Raw genomic sequence first — 17,780 nt, 5'->3', positions numbered from 1 at the left:
GCGAAACCTCTTTAGCATGCCCTCAGTGGAGTACAGCGACCCAGTGGGAAGCAGGATTAGGCGATTCTTGCCGGGTTGGCAGGCTATAACATCAGACAGATGGGTCCAGCAGTTTTTTGGCGAGTGTTGGAAAGTACCCCTTTTTGTCATTGCCACCCCCAATCTTTCCCACTGGTACTGATATTTTCCGACTGATGTGCACTGGGTCCCTGCTAACCAGGCCCCTGTGCCAGTGCCCCTTCCCTAAAAAAAGATAAAATGTTCTAATTGGCCCACAATTGGCCCACACTTTGGCACCCCTGTAAGTCCCTAATAAATTGTAGCCCTGTGACCTAGGGCAAAGAAGATCCCTAGGGGCTTCAACATGTATTATGCCATTCTAAGGGACCCACATACAGACTGCATGTAGCCTGCCATTGCTGACTGCGTGTCACGGTGCAAACCATAATTTAAAAAAAACAAAAAAATGACATGGCGCACTCTGTGTGTGCCATGCCAAAGTCACTGCATGTAATATATGTATGCAAAAAGAACAGTTGATGGATAGAATGTTGAACAATGCCAAACATTCACCCCAGTACAGAGATCTGGGCCTAAATACATCGTTTTGTTTGCTCCCCATGCCATTCCTGTTTAACCCCAGCCAGACGCAAATCAGTCTTGACTTGCCAGGCCAGCTTGAACTGCCAGGCCAGGTCCTCCTTGGACCGGAAACAAGCATCCTAGGACTGGTTTCAGGGTTTCACCCCTCATCAGCCATGCTAGCTTATTTCCAGTGGCATAGAGAGCACATAACCCACATCTGGGCATACCTGTCCCACTCGGGGTGACAAATGCAAAAAGAACAATTGGTGTACAGAATGTTAAACAATGCCAAACATTCACCCCAGTACAGAGATCTGCGCCTAAATCCATCGTTCCCATGAGGCACAGGGTCAAGACTGATTTGCATATGGCTGGATCTAAACTGTGGCATTGTGACCAAAATGACAATGCATTTAACCCAGATCTCTTGACTGGGGGTAAATGTATGATTTGCTCTGCATTCCGTCCATCATCTGTGTGTCTTTTGTAATATATGTAAGTATAAAATAAGAGAGAGGGGCTCTATTCCGCAAAAAGGGGTAGAGCGCCGAGAGACAATAGTCCGAAGAAATATTCCCCTTTTTGGCACATATGCAGATAACCACACAAACTCATACAGGTATCAAACTCAATCAGTCACCAGAACAAGACACCAGAATTTGAACCCTAGTCCCAAAATGTTATAAAAAATTCTATTTTATTAAAAACGTTACACAATAAAAATTGTAAGACAATTACAGAATAAAAGTTATAAGACAGTTACACAACAGTACACACAACATATGACATTGTACCTGTTGTGCAATAAGCAAGCAATAAAGATCGCTAATAAAAAACAATTCAAAGCATAGGGAGAACACAGGTAAGAAAAAATGTTTTCAAATCCAGAATACAAAGGAAGACACTAGACCCAAATCAACTGTTCTCCGCAGTGTTGATACTGCTAGCTAATTTCATCGAGAACAGATGTCACTCCAGTCTACAGACTGCCTTTAGGACTTGCGTCGACGCGTTTCGGTGGAATACTAAAGTTATAGGACCACCTTCTTCAGGACAATTTATTCAATCTCCCACGATACAGATAATCTTATAGGTTTCATTAGTACATCCAAGAGGTCCGTATTAGTAGACTTCTTGCCTTTTAATTAAAAAGCGGAATGCGCTGAATTCAGCGGGAACGTAAAGGAACAGGCCTTTTGGTCTGCCTTCCTGCCTTTTGATATTTAATTACGATCGGGTTGCGAGGGTATATGAGCCGATCTTTATGTTCAAAAGGAGTGTTGTAACATCTACAGCACATCTATAGGATAAGACTGGTCCTGTATTCTTACTGAGGACCCGTTGCAATGATCCTCGATATGTTTGGACAATCTCGATGTCGCTTTGTTTTTCAAGATTCTAAGATTTCCGGTTCCAAGCACGTGGATACCTCTACATCATCCCAGGAGCAGCGTGTGACCGAACAGGCCTGGTCCTCCTTGGACCGGAAACAAGCATCCTAGGACTGGTTTCAGGGTTTCACCCCTCATCAGCCATGCTAGATTATTTCCAGTGGCATAGAGAGCACATAACCCACATCTGGGCATACCTGTCCCACTCGGGGTGACAAATGCAAAAAGAACAATTGGTGTACAGAATGTTAAACAATGCCAAACATTCACCCCAGTACAGAGATCTGCGCCTAAATCCATCGTTCCCATGAGGCACAGGGTCAAGACTGATTTGCATATGGCTGGATCTAAACTGGGGTGGCATTGTGACCAAAATGACAATGCATTTAACCCAGATCTCTTGACTGGGGGTAAATGTATGATTTGCTCTGCATTCCGTCCATCATCTGTGTGTCTTTTGTAATATATGTAAGTCACCCCTATAGCAGGCCTTATAGCCCTATAGCAGGATACATTATTTTACAAGTGAGGGTATATCTGCATGAATACCTCTGTGCTGTCTAGTTCGAGTACTAGATGGTACAAGTGAAGGAAGCCATCTTATGTATATGTACTGGGCACTGTCATCACGAGTTCCCAAGCTACATAATGGCTTCACTGAAACCTATGGTGTTTGGTAACAAACACCTGGTCTTAATAAATCTGTACTGATGCCAGTACCAGATTTATTATGACATGCACCCAGAGGGCACCTTAGAGGTGCCACTTGAAAGACCTACCGCTATCTAGTGTGCTGGCTGACTGGTATCGTCTGACCTGCCACCACATACACGTTTCTGACTCCCTGCAGGTGAGAGTCCACGCTCTCTGGGAACAGAAAAAATGCCCTTTCAGAGAAAGGTTTTCACTCTTCCTCTAGCAGGATGGCTAGTGATTTAGCATATCGTGTTCAGGGGCTTCAAAGCCGCTGCCGCCTTTGATTTGCAACCCTGGCTTCCCCCATACCTGGGAGATCCAACCACCTGCCTTGAGGCCCATTTGGCACCGTGGCAGGCGGGAAATTAGCTAGGCAGTAGACTTGTTGCTCCACCAGGCTAGTTACACCCCTAAGGTGGGCTTCCTGATGTGCTCCACGAAAGATGGATTCTACCATCCTCTTTTGGGTGGAATTAGGAACTTTGGTACAGGGGTATGCCCACTCCCCACAGTAAGTGGTCATCCAGGGGTTGTAGGGACCCAAAGGTTAAGTATCCCATTGGCTAATACCCTTCACTCCCCTTACCACCCCTAAATTCAGTATTTATGTGGCCTCCTGACACCAGACACTCAGATTCACCTGCTTCAAGAAGAAGAAGGACGACAAAGACGAGCCGAAGACCACAAGAACTGAAGACTAGCTGTGAACTTGGCCCCAAACACTAATTTCCTGCTCCTGTCTTAACAATTGCAAAGACCTGATTCATCCTGCAGCTGTGCATCCTCCAAAAGTCTCAGAGGGCTGCCATCACTTTGCCAACCCGTCCGCATTTCCCTTGAAGTGGAAGAGCCACTTCCCTGTAGCCTGCAGTCACCAACCACAACATCCGAATTACCAATCTGATGACCGCCGGGTTTACCCTCACAGCAACCCTCCAGGTGTAGGTCACTGTTCCCCAGGAGGCCAGATCCATCTCCCCACCAATTTCAGAGACGCCAGGGCCCCCAGGAGCTGCCCGACACCAATACCGGACCAAGCAACCAAGGCTTGTTGAGTGTCCAGCCCGGACACCAACACCACCAAAACTGACCTACTGATGTAGAATGTCAGCACCAGAGAGACCATCATCGAGAGTGGCCCTGTTGTCCTAAAGTGAGAGCCTCCAACGCAAGCAACCCGCACCCGTGGCCCATTGCCTGAGTCAGAGCCTACAGATGTTGCACCCTTGCCCCAGAGACCTTCAATAACCGAGCTCCCCTTAGGGTTCTGACAGACTTGTCCCCACTTACAGCATTTTGCTTACAGGTTACCACATCGATTTCAGCGGTAACCTTCGAGGCTACCCTTGCGAGCAGCACCTTTGCACCCGGCACACCAGGTCAGATAAACCAAAACTGCTGGCGGTTTTAAAGCCTTGACCCCTACTTTCCTTAAGTCCATTGAGAGGAACTACCCTGTAAGTCATTTGGAAGTGACCCTTTGCAGTGTATATTTCTCCAATCAGATAACATTACCACGTTCGAGGCTCGTGCCTCGACTCCGACAGCTGTATTCTCTTAAGTGTTGGAAAATCGTTAACTCGAAAATTGCTTACCTAATCTCGTAGATCTTGTGTCTAAATAAATATAAAAAAATATATTTTTCTGAATTCCACTGGTTTCCCCATGCTACTTTTGAAGGACCATCTCTCCATTTTGCGGCAGGAAGTGCAAGTCTATTTGGCCAAAGGGGCTGTTGAGAGGTTGCCAGTACCAGAAGTTGGACGTAGTTGTTATTCCTAAGACTTTTTGGTACCCAGGAAGGACTGAGGCCTTCGTCCTATTTTAGACCTGTGCTCTAGCAGCACTTTCGTCCGAAATGAGAAATTCAAAATGCTCACCTTGACCCTGGCCCAGGTTTTGCCTGCCCTTGACCTTAGAGACTGGATGGTGACATTAGACCTGCAGAACCGCTATTTCCATTTCCCCGTCCTGCAGGTCCATCGGCACAAACTTCAGTTTGTGATGCGACAGGAGCTTTTTCATTTTGCCCTGCCCACCTATTCTCTCACCACCATCCCATGGGTGTTTACTAAAGTGATAGCGGTGATAGCAGAACACTTAAAAAAATCGTGGATGTCAGTCTTCCCCTTAGATGACTAACTGTTGAAGGCGGGCTCGCACAAGCAGTCATCAACCACCTCCAGAGTATGGCAAACCTCCTGTCCTCTTTGGGGTTCACTATCAACGAGCCAAAGTCACACCTGACTCCTTCTCAGACTCTCACCTTCATCTGCGCCTTTCTAGACATGGTTCTGTTTCGTGCCTTCCCTTTGGAAAAAGTCCAAGACATTCAGGCTATAATCCCAATCTTTCAGCAACAGTCCTGGATTCACTGAGGTCGAGTCTGAGGCTGCTGGGACTGATGGTCTCCTGCATCGTGCTTGTCGAGCATTTCAGGTGGCATATGCGAGCTCTGCAGTGGGATCTGAAGTCTCAATGGTCTCAACATCAAGGGGACCTCTATATATGCGTTTGGATTTTGGAGTTGGCTGCAAAAGATCTGCAGTGCTGGTGTCTAGCCTGCGATTGTATCTGCAACAGACCCCTCTTCCTTCCCCACCCAGACTTGACAGAGGTGACCGACGCATCGTTTCTGGATTGGAGTGACCATGCACTTGTAATACAATGGACAGGATATGCGTCATATTTGTGATGGAGTATCACATCCACAAGACTCTAAAGCAGGCCTGAACAGTGTTGACCGTTCTTATTCTTGGGGCTGAAACCTGCTCCCTAGTAGTCTGCTTTGTAAAGCTATATTTCCGGCGTTTTTGTCGTATTGCGCTTTTTCTGCTGCTTCTATTGCATATGGACCTCCAACCTCCATTAGCAACTGTCGAGCTTATTGTTGGATGTAGGAATCTTAATGATGATGCCATGATGAGGACTGAAAGTTCCTGACCTCCTCTACCAGTTTGCATTTATTAATATTGACAAACAACATTCCTTCCTCCTTAATTTAGCCCATGAAGGGAGCTCTTATCCATTAGTTTATAGGCACTACATACTTTAAATGGACAAAGGCACCGTCTGCTAAGGTGCTGCATTCTGCCACTGTGGAGCTCCATTCAGTCTTAAAACACCAGTTTTTAGGTCTCGCGAGCCAAAGGCTCGAAGAGACATTTTATATCTGGGCTTTTCAAAGTGCTGCCGTGGCCTAAAGCTACAGTGCACGTGAACGTGCACGCGCGCAGCGCCATGTGTCTTAACTCCGTAGCGATCGTAATCACGATCACTTTCACTTTCGCGGGCTCCTCTGTTGCTGGCATTCCCCCCTCACTTCTCGCCCAGCCCTTCTTGTTAAAGCTGCAGGCGTATTAACGCAATACTGCATTTCAACTCAAATATTCTTGTGCATGGAGCCAGTATTTGTATTGGGGCATTTAAACATCTACAACATAAGATGAAAGTAATTTACTGTTGCGATTCATCCTGGCGTTTCTTAACCCCGCAACGGAGCTGAAAGTTAATTAACATGACCACGTGTCACACAACCAAAGCAACTTATCGCAGTGCTTTCCAAGGTTCCCTAAACTTGTTTTTTTATTTAAAGGGTAGCACAGTTGTCTGTTTCCCTGTCATGATTCTTCCCCCACAGTAAGGGCGTTGACGAGGAAGTACAGGACAAAGTATAATGACTATTACCAGCAAGTAATCACAGCATAACAGAGCACTGATGTGCCTTCTTAATATTGGTTACTTGCTACCCACCAGGACTTTACCACTTTCATTAATACCCTCCCAGCTCTTATCTCATACCTGCTCATGTCACCGCTGTACATTTCTACGAGTCGTACCATATCACAGCTTTAATGTTGAGGGTTAAACCTGTATGCAACTTAAAGTTAGCTTTTTATTAACACAAAATGCGGCATCTTTTATTGACTAAATCCATTCCTGGACACGCCTTCCTTTATACAGCGGGTATCCCACACTGAAGATCTGACATCACAACTTTTCCTGGCTCGTTTTTTTTTTCATGGAGCCAATATAAGCAAAGCTTTGATTTAATAAGATTCTGGACAAACACTGACATCATTCAGCGGCCGCTTATCAAAGCAGGCATCCTTCCCTGCAGCGACCATCTGGCTCACCTCGCTGCTCGTCCCTCCTGGCTCCTGCGCATCTTCATTTATTACCTCTCAGTAAACAAGCTTCAAAGGGGCTGCTATCATCATTCACACCTCCCGTGCTTAGCAGGCAGCGCGGTGCCCATTTGCCTTGCATACCACGCTCCTTCTGGCCGGCGACCACAAAGCTGAAGCCATTAATCCAGTAGTCTAACAAGGTCCTGGGTTTCGTTAGAATGGTGCAAATATCTGCGCATATTTGAGAAGGGCATTCTCTGACCTGGAAATCTATGAATTATGGAGTGATGGTGACGGGGCACAGAGCGTAGAAGTGCCAAGACGCTCTAAAATGGTAAACTGATGTTGATGTTGGGAACATATTTGACACATGAGGATGTTCCACCTGCACCTACGTCATGTGAGTAACTCCAAAGATGTTAGCTGCCCATCAACGCAATGTGCTTCCAGTTCCTTTTACAAAATACATCGGTGAGCTGCTCTCACACAGGCAACTCTAGGCTCTACAATGTTTCACTTTACTACCGAAGTCATTTTTGGGTTGCGTTTGCAGTTTTGTGTAGCGCAACCACAACCCGAAGGTATAGCAGCGCTTTACATGAGCACCAGTTACATTACACATGGACAAACCCTTCTCTTTTTTATTATAGTATATGCAAGTGATTAACTGGCTTGCGTGTTATTGTAACGAATGAGTGCTCTCCATCACACATATGAACAACTAAAGGCCTACGTGAGTTGACAGGGCAAATATGCCAACATTGTGGATTGTAATTGCATCGCTGCACCGTGCAATGAGGGGTTTCAGTCTCCAGGTCGGTAATAACCATGTCCACCTGTAATTACCGGTTCCCTTGCCGTGGGCTTATACCTGATTTCAGGGACATCTCTGCTACCATTTACCCCATTAATTGAGCTAATGGTAACAGGGTGTAGGGGGAGTTGGAGGAGGGGCAACGCGATGCACAGGGTGGTGGTGGGGAAGGCGGAGGTGAAGATGCAGGGCAGGCTTTGGGGCTGCTGGGGTGCCACAGGAGGTGGCCGGGTGGGGCCAGGCTGACCACAACTCCAACCCAACCTGCTTTTAATTTTACTGGGTGCAGGTGCTGAAAATAGAAAATATTTGCTCCTGGCACCCATGAATTGGTCAAGGTGTGGCAGAGGAATGGGGTGGAGGCACAAAAGGGCAGAGTCATGAAAAACTGTGTTTAACAGTCAACTTTACATTTTTTTTTTTTTTTTACTCTGCTGCCTAGAAACTGGCACTAAGGACAAATGAGACATCAAGTCTGTTCTGGCTTACCCAATTGGTCACACAGTGGCTGCATCTTAAAATATATTATGGAGTGAAGGCACTGGCCGCTGAGATCTTTGTGTGCCTAGTACTTTCATTGGATAATAATGGTAAGATAATTCTGGTGGTTCCAGGATTGATCTCTGTTTTATCTAATCAAAGTTTTGACTCATAAAGTAGCATAAAGTGTTACTGCATCTGCTGAAAAACACATTGCATAAGATGAAGATCACAGATTTGTATTCTAGGTAGATAAGTAAGTTGATCATTGTCTTTGACACAGAGATCCATATGTTGTTTGCAGTTCATACGTTGCAATCCTTATACTATAGAACAGTGAGCTCTGAATAGTCATTAAGGCGCTGCATGCAAGCTGCTAGCTATGGTGGGGTTAGAACCTTATTGTTTTTTTATCAAGCTATCATTTTTCTTAGGTTACTACAAAGGGTTCCTTTTCGGAGTGATACTGCCTAATTGGTGCAGATAACCTCAACCACTTTTATATTCTGACTTTGTATTTCTCCCGACCATGCACTATTTAATATAAAGCCTAGCAGTATGGGCCATACATTGTAACCCTCATTGCCTTATATAACATTTCCTGCACTTTGATTTACACACTTGTATGATTTATTGTCTGTGTATAATATGTGTATGTGTGTGATGCAAAGCGCTCTGACAACCTACAATGGAATGAGTAGGTATATACAAAGCAAATAAATAAATGAATTAGTAAGTTCTATTTAAATCACTATTTGTGTAATTACTAACACAGATGCTCCTGACATTCTTACAGTGCATGCATCTCTTACTTGCAGGGGTTGAACAAAGTCAAAGCCCCGGCTCCAGTTCATAGTTTCTGTTAAATATTTCTGAAACTATAACAACCTGAGTGCCTTTGTTTCCCTCCATTGCATTGGCGAATAGGTTTTAGGCTACAGATAGCTCCCACCCAGGATTAAACTAAAACAAAAGAAGCGCTGATGAACCTTTAAATCAGGCCTTTGTTTTTGGCCCAGATGGAAGTGAAACAAGCATTGGCATAGCCAATAGGTCTCGCTTTTGGGACCTTATAAGTGTTTAACTATGCAACAGTTGCATAACTAAATACTTATAAGGTCCCAAAAGCGAGACCTATTGGCTATGCCAATGCTTGTTTGGTTTGTGAGGGTGTAGGTCCGCGAAAACGTTTTCCTCTCAGTAACGCTAATTAAAAAGTGCTTGAAAGAATTTGCAGTGTTCTCGTTAGTTTTTGATATTTCTACTTCCTTTTATTAAATGGTAAACATAAAATGAGCATTTTGTATTTTTTAGGCTTCGTTCTTGATACTTTGAAAGCTTTTTTCCCCTTTTGTAGTGTTATGTAATTCTGCGAATAGGACGTATTCTGTGTTTTGTTTTTAGTGAAGATAATGATGCAGGGAGTCCTGGTGTTGAAACTAAACACTTTATTCTGCCCTGTAAGTATTCTGTTTAGTTTGACATTAAGCAGTCTACTCATACACTCAGTGTGTATATCCATTCCTGCTACATAAAGGATAGACTTCAGTATGTGTGGAGTGTTTATGTACTTGATGACATCATGGGAGCTCAATCAATAAAGAACCACTTAGTCATAAAAGACACACTTAAATGAGGTGCTCCGATATCCTCCCCTGGACATCGATAAATGACCTTTACTTTTTATTGAGTAATTTTTCCAATAAGAGAAGGGTTCTGATGGAGTTTTTGGCTTTGTTTCTGAAATGCTTGCCATATTCCACTTCCAATATTTTTCTGCAAAATAAACTATCAAAAACCACTGGTTATTTACTGAGTCCTTTGTACTTGATGAAACATCAAAATATCGAGGAGTACATCAAAAGGAGTCAGAATTGGTCATTTTCATTGAATATGCAAACCAAAGATTATAGAGCGCAGAGATACCCCTCTGGGGGTGATTCAGCGCTATAGAAATAAATAGATTGAAAAATAACTCTGGGGCTGACTAACGAAGGCAGAATAGTGATCTAGCGTATGGTATTTGGAAACCTCTATTAGTAAAACAGTGACTGCTAAGAGTTCTCTTATTATGCAAATTGTGTTTGGTACTCTTAAAATGACCAAGCTGCTGAATTGAATTTTATCATGTAGTTTGACTGCATTGGCCAAGACTGTCAAATGTCTTGATTACTCGAAATCAGAACTGCAGTTTAACTTGAGACCAGCATTATCTATATTGCTCTGCAGTGACAGGTGTTAAATATCACATGCTTTATTTTTTGTATGTACTCTATGGCCTTCATTAAAACAGTCGCAAGACTCTTGATGGAGTAATTGAGTACTTAGAAATCCTGTTACATTTGGGTATGGTCATTTCTATGTGTGGTATTACGGCATCATTACAAAATCGCCCATTAGAATGAGGGATTGATGTGAAAATCTGATTTCTCTCACATTCTCAGCTTTTTGTAAAGACCTAGAAGGCCTATTCCCCCATGTATCACCTGCCAACACGTCTTTGGAAAACTTAAAGGATGTGGTACTACAGCATATTTCAGAATCCTAAATTGGGATTACCAAGATGCATGTAACGAGAGGCTGTTTATTTTAGGTAAATAAAAAGCACTGATTTAGAAGCCATACGAAGCTACAGACGTCCAGTACTCCTGGTTTGTGAAAGGAGTTAGAGGTACAACAAACCTGCACCAATTAGATTCTACCAGAAAGTTTGCTATTTTACTTTGACATTTTTTCTCTTTCTTTATGCACGTCCCTCATGGTTGTGTCCTTCGCTTATTCTCCTCTTTTATAGATGTTAAGGGACAAGTTCAGGGAGTTCTCACGGGATACCAGTAACATCGGGCAGGAGCGTGTGGATGCTGTGAACCTCATGGCCGATGACTTGATATCCTCCGGGCACTCGGAAAACTCCACCATTGCAGAGTGGAAGGATGGGCTGAACGAAGCTTGGGCCGATTTGCTAGAATTAATCGACACCCGCAGTCAGATGCTTGCCGCCTCTTATGAGCTACACCGCTTCTACAACGATGCCAAGGAGACACTGAGTCAGATCCAGAACAAGCAGAAGCAGTTGCCCGATGAGGTTGGACGGGACCTCAATACTGCAGAAGCCATGCAGCGTATGCACACGGCCTATGAGCATGACATACAGGCACTGAGCGCACAGGTGTGTACTGCCCAACTATTCCACATATATGCATTCTCTACTTTATGTAAGGCTGTGTGACTGTAATACTGTCCTATTTAATTCCGCCTAGTAATTTCCGTAGGTACATTCGTTTTCCTTGCAGTTCATCTTAGCCTGTTTAAGTCTAGCTGTGAGTGCACTTTCTATATATGTATAAATTACACCTGTCTAAATAGCCCATCTTGCCATTTCAGTTCCCACTGACTGTCATGGCATGCCTGCCTTGTCTTTTCAAGTCCGGTCTCCCAATATGTATTACTCACTGCCTATGTTACTGTTTAATTCTCTTTTAGCACTATATTGTTCTGTAGATTGTCACCTGCCACAAAGATCTGTATCCAAGCAGTAAGCCACAGGTTTTTTATCCCAGCAGGCAACTGGGGTCTTTTTCCTTGGTGTCCATAATCAGTCACTCGTTAAAGGGGCAGTGTCTGTATGGGTGATATTACTTAACCTTTGCTGTCCATCCGCGATCGCTATTGCAATCCAAAGAATAGCCATGTTACTGTCTTTTGGGCAGTTGACTCTCCAGGGATAGTGAAGTCAGGCAGTCGGGGCTTACTCTTTTCTCTGGTAGGGGATTATAAATGTAGATACTGCATGATACAGTAAATAGCATACAATTGGACTTTAGTTACCAGTTAATTAAAGCACACAGTTAACACTAAGTGCTTACAGAAGAGAAGTTTCTATCACCTTCTTTGGCTGATATTCGGTCCCAAATGTATTCCTAGCTTTTACACACTAGATTATTAAATAATATTGAGCCTTTTGGTCATTATAATCCTACAAGACTAGGGTATTGAATGGTGTTGATCTTTATGCATAGTGTTATCCTGTGGGGGCAGGGTAGTCGTACTCTTGAAACACTCATGGGCTCATCGGATTTTCTACAATGTTTATATATTCAGCTAGTCAATGGAGCAGAGATGCCAGGCAAACATACAGACACTGGCAAGTTTGCTCTGATACTCTAGCCCTTTGTCTCAGAGGTCAAACCAGGCAACTCAGTGGGATAGAGATCTGCTTCTGAGTTTACAGTTGAAACAATCTGAAACTTAAAAACCCACAGCCTCACTAAGAAACAGTCGAAATATGTGTACACTAATCAGTGTCCAGGGCAACTTGTCTACCAGGGGTTCAGAATCCAACGTCCAGTCAAAGCGTAGACAAGGTAGGCTCCAAGCTCTGTCGACAGCTTTGCATAAATTTTCAGCAGGGGGAGATGTCAGTGTATCAGAATCCACTGTGAAGTCCTTACTAGATAGCCATATTTCAGAGGCCTGTATCTCTAAACTGTCCATTCATGGTCAAGAATTTCTAGTGATAGAGGCACTCAAAGGATGGGGGTCAAAGACACAACCACGTCCATGTGAGAACTGAGAAGTAGGGGGTTTGGATCTAATAGCAATATTAAAATGAAAAGTATCCCTGAAAACGTTCTAGCTGGAGAGGTGGCTCAAATGGTTTAGGAACACTATCAAGAGTCACAGCCAATAGAAAGCAGTCCGAATTACGGGGTTGAAGAGAAAAGAACTCTTCGGCCCTGGGCCGGGGATGACAAGTATAGGCACAGAGTATGGGCGGATCAGTTATGGGTATGATGAAGGTTCACCTCTGATGGAGGATTGAGTCTTTGCAGTTCCATACCCCAACCTCGAGTTGATTTAGTGAATGGACTACAAGGATCACACATCTCCAGTTAGCCTGGCCTTGTCTGGTTCTTCTTGGCAAAATCTGTATCCTCTCTATTCTGGACAGATTAGCTGCCTTTTGGTCAGTACAGCAGTGAGCATTCTCCAGTCCCCAAGGCTTCTACCCAACTGTGCTTGGTCTCCCAATGCCCAGGTGAAGTTAAAGTTATTTGCTCAAAGACAACAGTATTTATTCTACTTTCGGGATGTAGATATTAAGTCTGGGCCAATCAGAGTGCAGATTTACTAGTTCACAAATTACCTCCATTTCTGAGGACGTGCGCAGGGGGGTCCTTGTCCTGGCCCTCTTTCTGCAAAAGAAAGCACAGGTCTGACTTTTGAAAACATTTCAAGGTAATTCTGATTAACCAAGCATAACGTTTGCTGCCTGGTCACAGCCAGCAACTCAAGAGTAGGGAGGGAGTTTCTCTGTACTGCAAAGAGAATCGTCTGCTAACGGTTGATTAAGTGAGGAGTTCTTACACACTCTACATAAAACCAGTTTCACAAGAGCAAAGTTCTAACAAAGGAGCATGCAAGCTGTCACATCCACCATGCACATATGACGTAGGCAGAGTGGCCTTCAACTTATATAGCCATGCTCATGCGTTACCAAAATACATGCTAACATTTTAGATCAAATATAGTGAAGCAAGCAGAAAATTATCCTAACATGGAGATGGGACAGGATCCCAATTATGGAGGTACTTGTGGTTGACTGGGCATTTACAGGGTAAGATATTAGACTTACAGCCAACCGGGGGTGCAGGTAAAAAGGCTTTTACCCCAGAACTATTATATAGACCTAGCACTGCCCATGACAGCCTAGCAAGGTAGCAACCATTACCAAGTTGCAGATACATTTTGGGAGTCCTTATCAAGACAAGTTCCTTTGTATTGTGTTTCTTGATAAAACAGATTGTCGAGTCCAGTGGAGGCAAAACACAATGCAGGTCATGCAAAACCTACTGGGAATGGAAGCACAACTTGTCCTAACTGTGCGCAGAGCTCCGTTTCCTAACCGAGCTGCAAATCTCTGTCCAAAAGCTGACTGTATTACCTTAAATAAGCACATTTAATTAAATTAAATAAGGTTAATTGAATTAACTAAAACAGTGTCTTTAAAGAGATCACTTTTTCCAGGATATGTTTACTTTACCTTTAGCTTGTTTGCATCATTGAATGATTGCATTTAGCTCTGTGCTAAGAGTTAACCGTGCAAGTATTCAATTCTTCCATCTGTCTCACAGTAATCTTTTTAACTTCGAGCCCGTTATCGATCTCTTATTTTAGGTCCTTCAGTCTAATATCCTCTCTCCCCATTTGTCAGCTTCATCAATCAGCTTTTTTAATGTTTTTGAGTTCTTTCTTCCTCCAAGCTATTTCTTTATCTTGTCCATCCATTCATTTTGGTAGCCTGTTTGTGGTGCCTCTCTAATACACACAGACCTGGGTTCTCTGCATCTTTTATTTTCTACTTATTGAGGTTTTTTTTTCTCAGGTAAAGCAGGTCCAGGATGATGCCTCTCGCCTTCAGAAGGCGTACGCCGGGGAGAAAGCTGATGACATCCAGCGACATGAACAGGCTGTAACTGAGGCCTGGAGTGAGCTGCAGAATACCAGTAATGGCCGCCGTCAGCTCCTCTTTGACACTGTGGAGAAGTTTCGCTTCTTCAAGATGGTCAGAGACCTCATGCTGTGGATGGATGATGTCAACCTACAGATTGATGCCCAGGAGAACCCAAGGTAGACTTCACATCTGCCAACTGGCTAACCAAATGATTTTACATTGCAAAAAGGTACAAGTAGAGGAAATGGTTATGGTAGACTGTTTAGCCCTGTAAATCCTTATCCACCTTCAAAATAAAGGAATATAAAGGCAATTTATATGTCTGTCTGTACATGTTTGTATTGTGTTGCCGAATATATGTAGCGCTTCATTCTCCCTGACAGCGCTCCGCAGCACTCTGATTCACATCTGCGTCCTGGCACCCTTTTGGGGTGTATGGTTTGTGAGGTGTGGGGTACTGATGGTTTACATGATAATATGCATGAGATTCAAAGATGTTCTTCAAACATGGTGCAGCTAACTGGTCACTCTCCCTTTCCCTGCTGTAACTCTTTGCTTTCTACTCTTGCTCATATTTCTATACTATTTCCATTCCCTCTCTTACTGATCCTTCACTGCTACAGTTTAATTCTGCCCTTCCTTTTCTCCATCCGTAACTTTCTTCGTCCACCACATTTTTCGTTTCTCCTCCCTTCACCAAAAAGTGACTGAGGACAGCTCTTCCTTAAACACATCCCAGTTATATACAAGCACAGCTTTAAGCAAGTTTGTCAGTAAGAGAGAAACACATAGTGAATTCAGGATCGGTCAAGTTGGGAGTTTTTCATTAACTCAATATGAATGGGTAATTTTCTTGCAGACTGCACAGACTGTAGCAAGGGGGTTAAACTCAAGGGCCCAGGTCTTTTATTTCAGGCGTCTACAACTTAGCTACTAACTAGATCTCATTTCCCAAGGAATCTGCATTGAGTGTGCAACAGCATCTACAAGAGCAGATAGACTTTGTGACTTGTATTTTAAAGTGGCAATTGATTACCTGCACATATTCTTGTTCTGTAAAACATGGTAACTGCAGAACAATTCTCATATTGGAGTTGCTGAAATCAGTTTTACAACTTAAAATGTGAGTTGGTGATCACGACCCTCAACTGATCTGATGCTAAGGGTGTTGCAACACTCCCTGACACCCTCTCACAACATCACAGTACAAGAATGGCTGGTGTCAGTTCTCCCAAGAAATGTCTATAGTTGTGAGGACGAAAGTCCTCGCCAACATGTGAAGCTGCACCTTCTGCTCCAGGCTTTCTTCTTCCCTGATAGTTCCTCTGTCTTTTTGCTTTATGGTAACATTTCAGTAGTTCCCTGTTTCTTAAGGGCTTTTCAAACTACAAATGTGTGCTCCTAAGGGACACTGCTCAGGTGTTCCCGTAAAGATGAGTCCCTCTATTGGTCTTCTAATCCAGTTGACTCAAGGAGTAAACCCTCCCACCACAGTCCCTTCTACACAAACCCAGCACTCAATGGAGACACCTACTGGCCTCCTTGTGCATCTTAAGTCCAGAGGCATGAGACAGCTGTGGACCTTTTCATGTTTGTGTTCTCTGTAAACCTCATTAAAGTAACTGTGCAATATGTAGGTCTTGGAAAGGTGTTTGCCACTGTGATGTACCTCATGTGAAGCAAACATCAAGCACACAAGTTGAACAGGCAGTTCTAAAAATTAATATTTGCCTTACTCCGGGGTGTTAATTAGTTTCATCCTATTCATTAGCCATGTGAACCTATAATGTATATAATCCTTGACAAAAAATAATTAACTGTAAATGTAACTTGACATCATTTGAGTCCTTCATGATTCAAATGTGACCTGCAAGTCTCCATGTAGAGACGATGGAATAAACTATTACTTGCTGGACTCTAAGACTTGTAAAATGGATGGTCAATTTTCTATGCACTGGAAACTTGGCTCAATTTTCAGTAGCGGGCCACCATTTTTGCTTGGCGTCACTAACTGGTGAGATATCAGCGCCAGTGAACATTTTTAGATAGAAATGCCCTCTATATTTTACATTACAATCCAAGAAAGAAGTGACTCAAACAGATAGATTCACCAAAGAACAAAAATATATTTCCACTACAACGTTTCAGCTTCCGCCTTCCTCAGGTAGTACAAGATGGTTTGCTCTGTGGCTGCACAGATGACAGCTGAATTTTCAAAAAGCATCATGAGTGAAGATTCCATTTGGAATGTGGAATCAATGCAGTCCAGAGAGCTCTTGAGATATGCAGTAATCAGGTTGTGTTGTCAGTAATGTTCAGTCCATCTGGATGCAGTGATTTTAAACGGTACATCCAGAAGTTTTCCCTGGAGTCCAGTAGTTCTTCCTTTGAAACATGTTCCACGGGGAAAATCTTCAAATCTGATAGTGAATGATCCACAAGGTTAAAATGATTGGCTACAGGCTGGTCAATTTTCTTATTAATTATTGCAGATTTGTGGTTCCTGAATCGTGTACGGAGGTCATTCACTGTTTGGCCTACATATTGCTTTTTACAGCTTTGTCGTTGGCACTGAATCACATAAATAATGCATGTTGAGCGACATGTAAGATGCTGCCTTATTGCATAGGTCCTTCTCGTAACAGAACTAGTTGCAGATGATGTTTGTAAAAGATATTCACACGTGATGCACCTTTTAGAGTCACAGCAATGAACCCCTGCATTTGTTACAGCTTGCTTGAGTTCAGCTCTCACAATAAGAGATCGTAAATTTGGAGCTCTGCGGTAAGCAATGACTGGTGGTTTTGGAAAAACCTTTTGCAATTTTTCACAAGTGGACAGTAAGGGAAATGTTTTTTGCATTATATTTCTGTAGTTAGGAGCTGATGGATGATAGTCCACTACAAATGGAGTTCTGTCACTTTTGTTTCTGCCGTTGGTATTCGAAATAAGTGCTTCTCTGGGTATCTGCAAAGACTTGTCAATTTGTTGCTGTATGATATGCAGAGGATAGCCTCGCCTTTTAAATAATGTAGCAAGCTCCTGTAGATGGTCTTTACAGGTTTCCTCATTGCTGCAGATGCGTCTTATTCTGAGTGCTTGGCTGTAGATGATGCTCAGTTTAGTGTGGTATATATATATATATATATATATATATAATATATTATCTGTCTGGTTTTGGGATATATATTCAATAAGCATCTGAATGTATAAAAGGAATCTGCTAGGGA

The 17,780-nt window shown here is 43.2% G+C and overlaps 1 protein-coding gene across 3 annotated transcripts in view; it reads left to right on the top strand.

The window, feature by feature from the left end:
* Positions 1-17,780, top strand: part of SPTBN2 (spectrin beta, non-erythrocytic 2) — a 935,599-nt gene that overhangs the window by 813,603 nt on the left and 104,216 nt on the right. For all 3 annotated transcript variants that reach the window (XM_085625501.1, XM_085625502.1, XM_085625503.1), the window contains 2 exons: positions 10,891-11,265; positions 14,482-14,726. In XM_085625501.1, coding sequence (XP_085481627.1) covers positions 10,891-11,265; positions 14,482-14,726 — 620 coding nt within the window. The remainder of the gene's footprint in view (positions 1-10,890; positions 11,266-14,481; positions 14,727-17,780) is intronic.

This window comes from Triturus cristatus, chromosome 9 (genome assembly GCF_964204655.1).
Source record: "Triturus cristatus chromosome 9, aTriCri1.1, whole genome shotgun sequence".
NCBI classification, from domain to species: domain Eukaryota; kingdom Metazoa; phylum Chordata; class Amphibia; order Caudata; family Salamandridae; genus Triturus; species Triturus cristatus.
The sequence above is the reverse complement of the archived record's forward strand: the minus strand, read 5'-3'. Positions and strand labels throughout refer to the sequence as shown.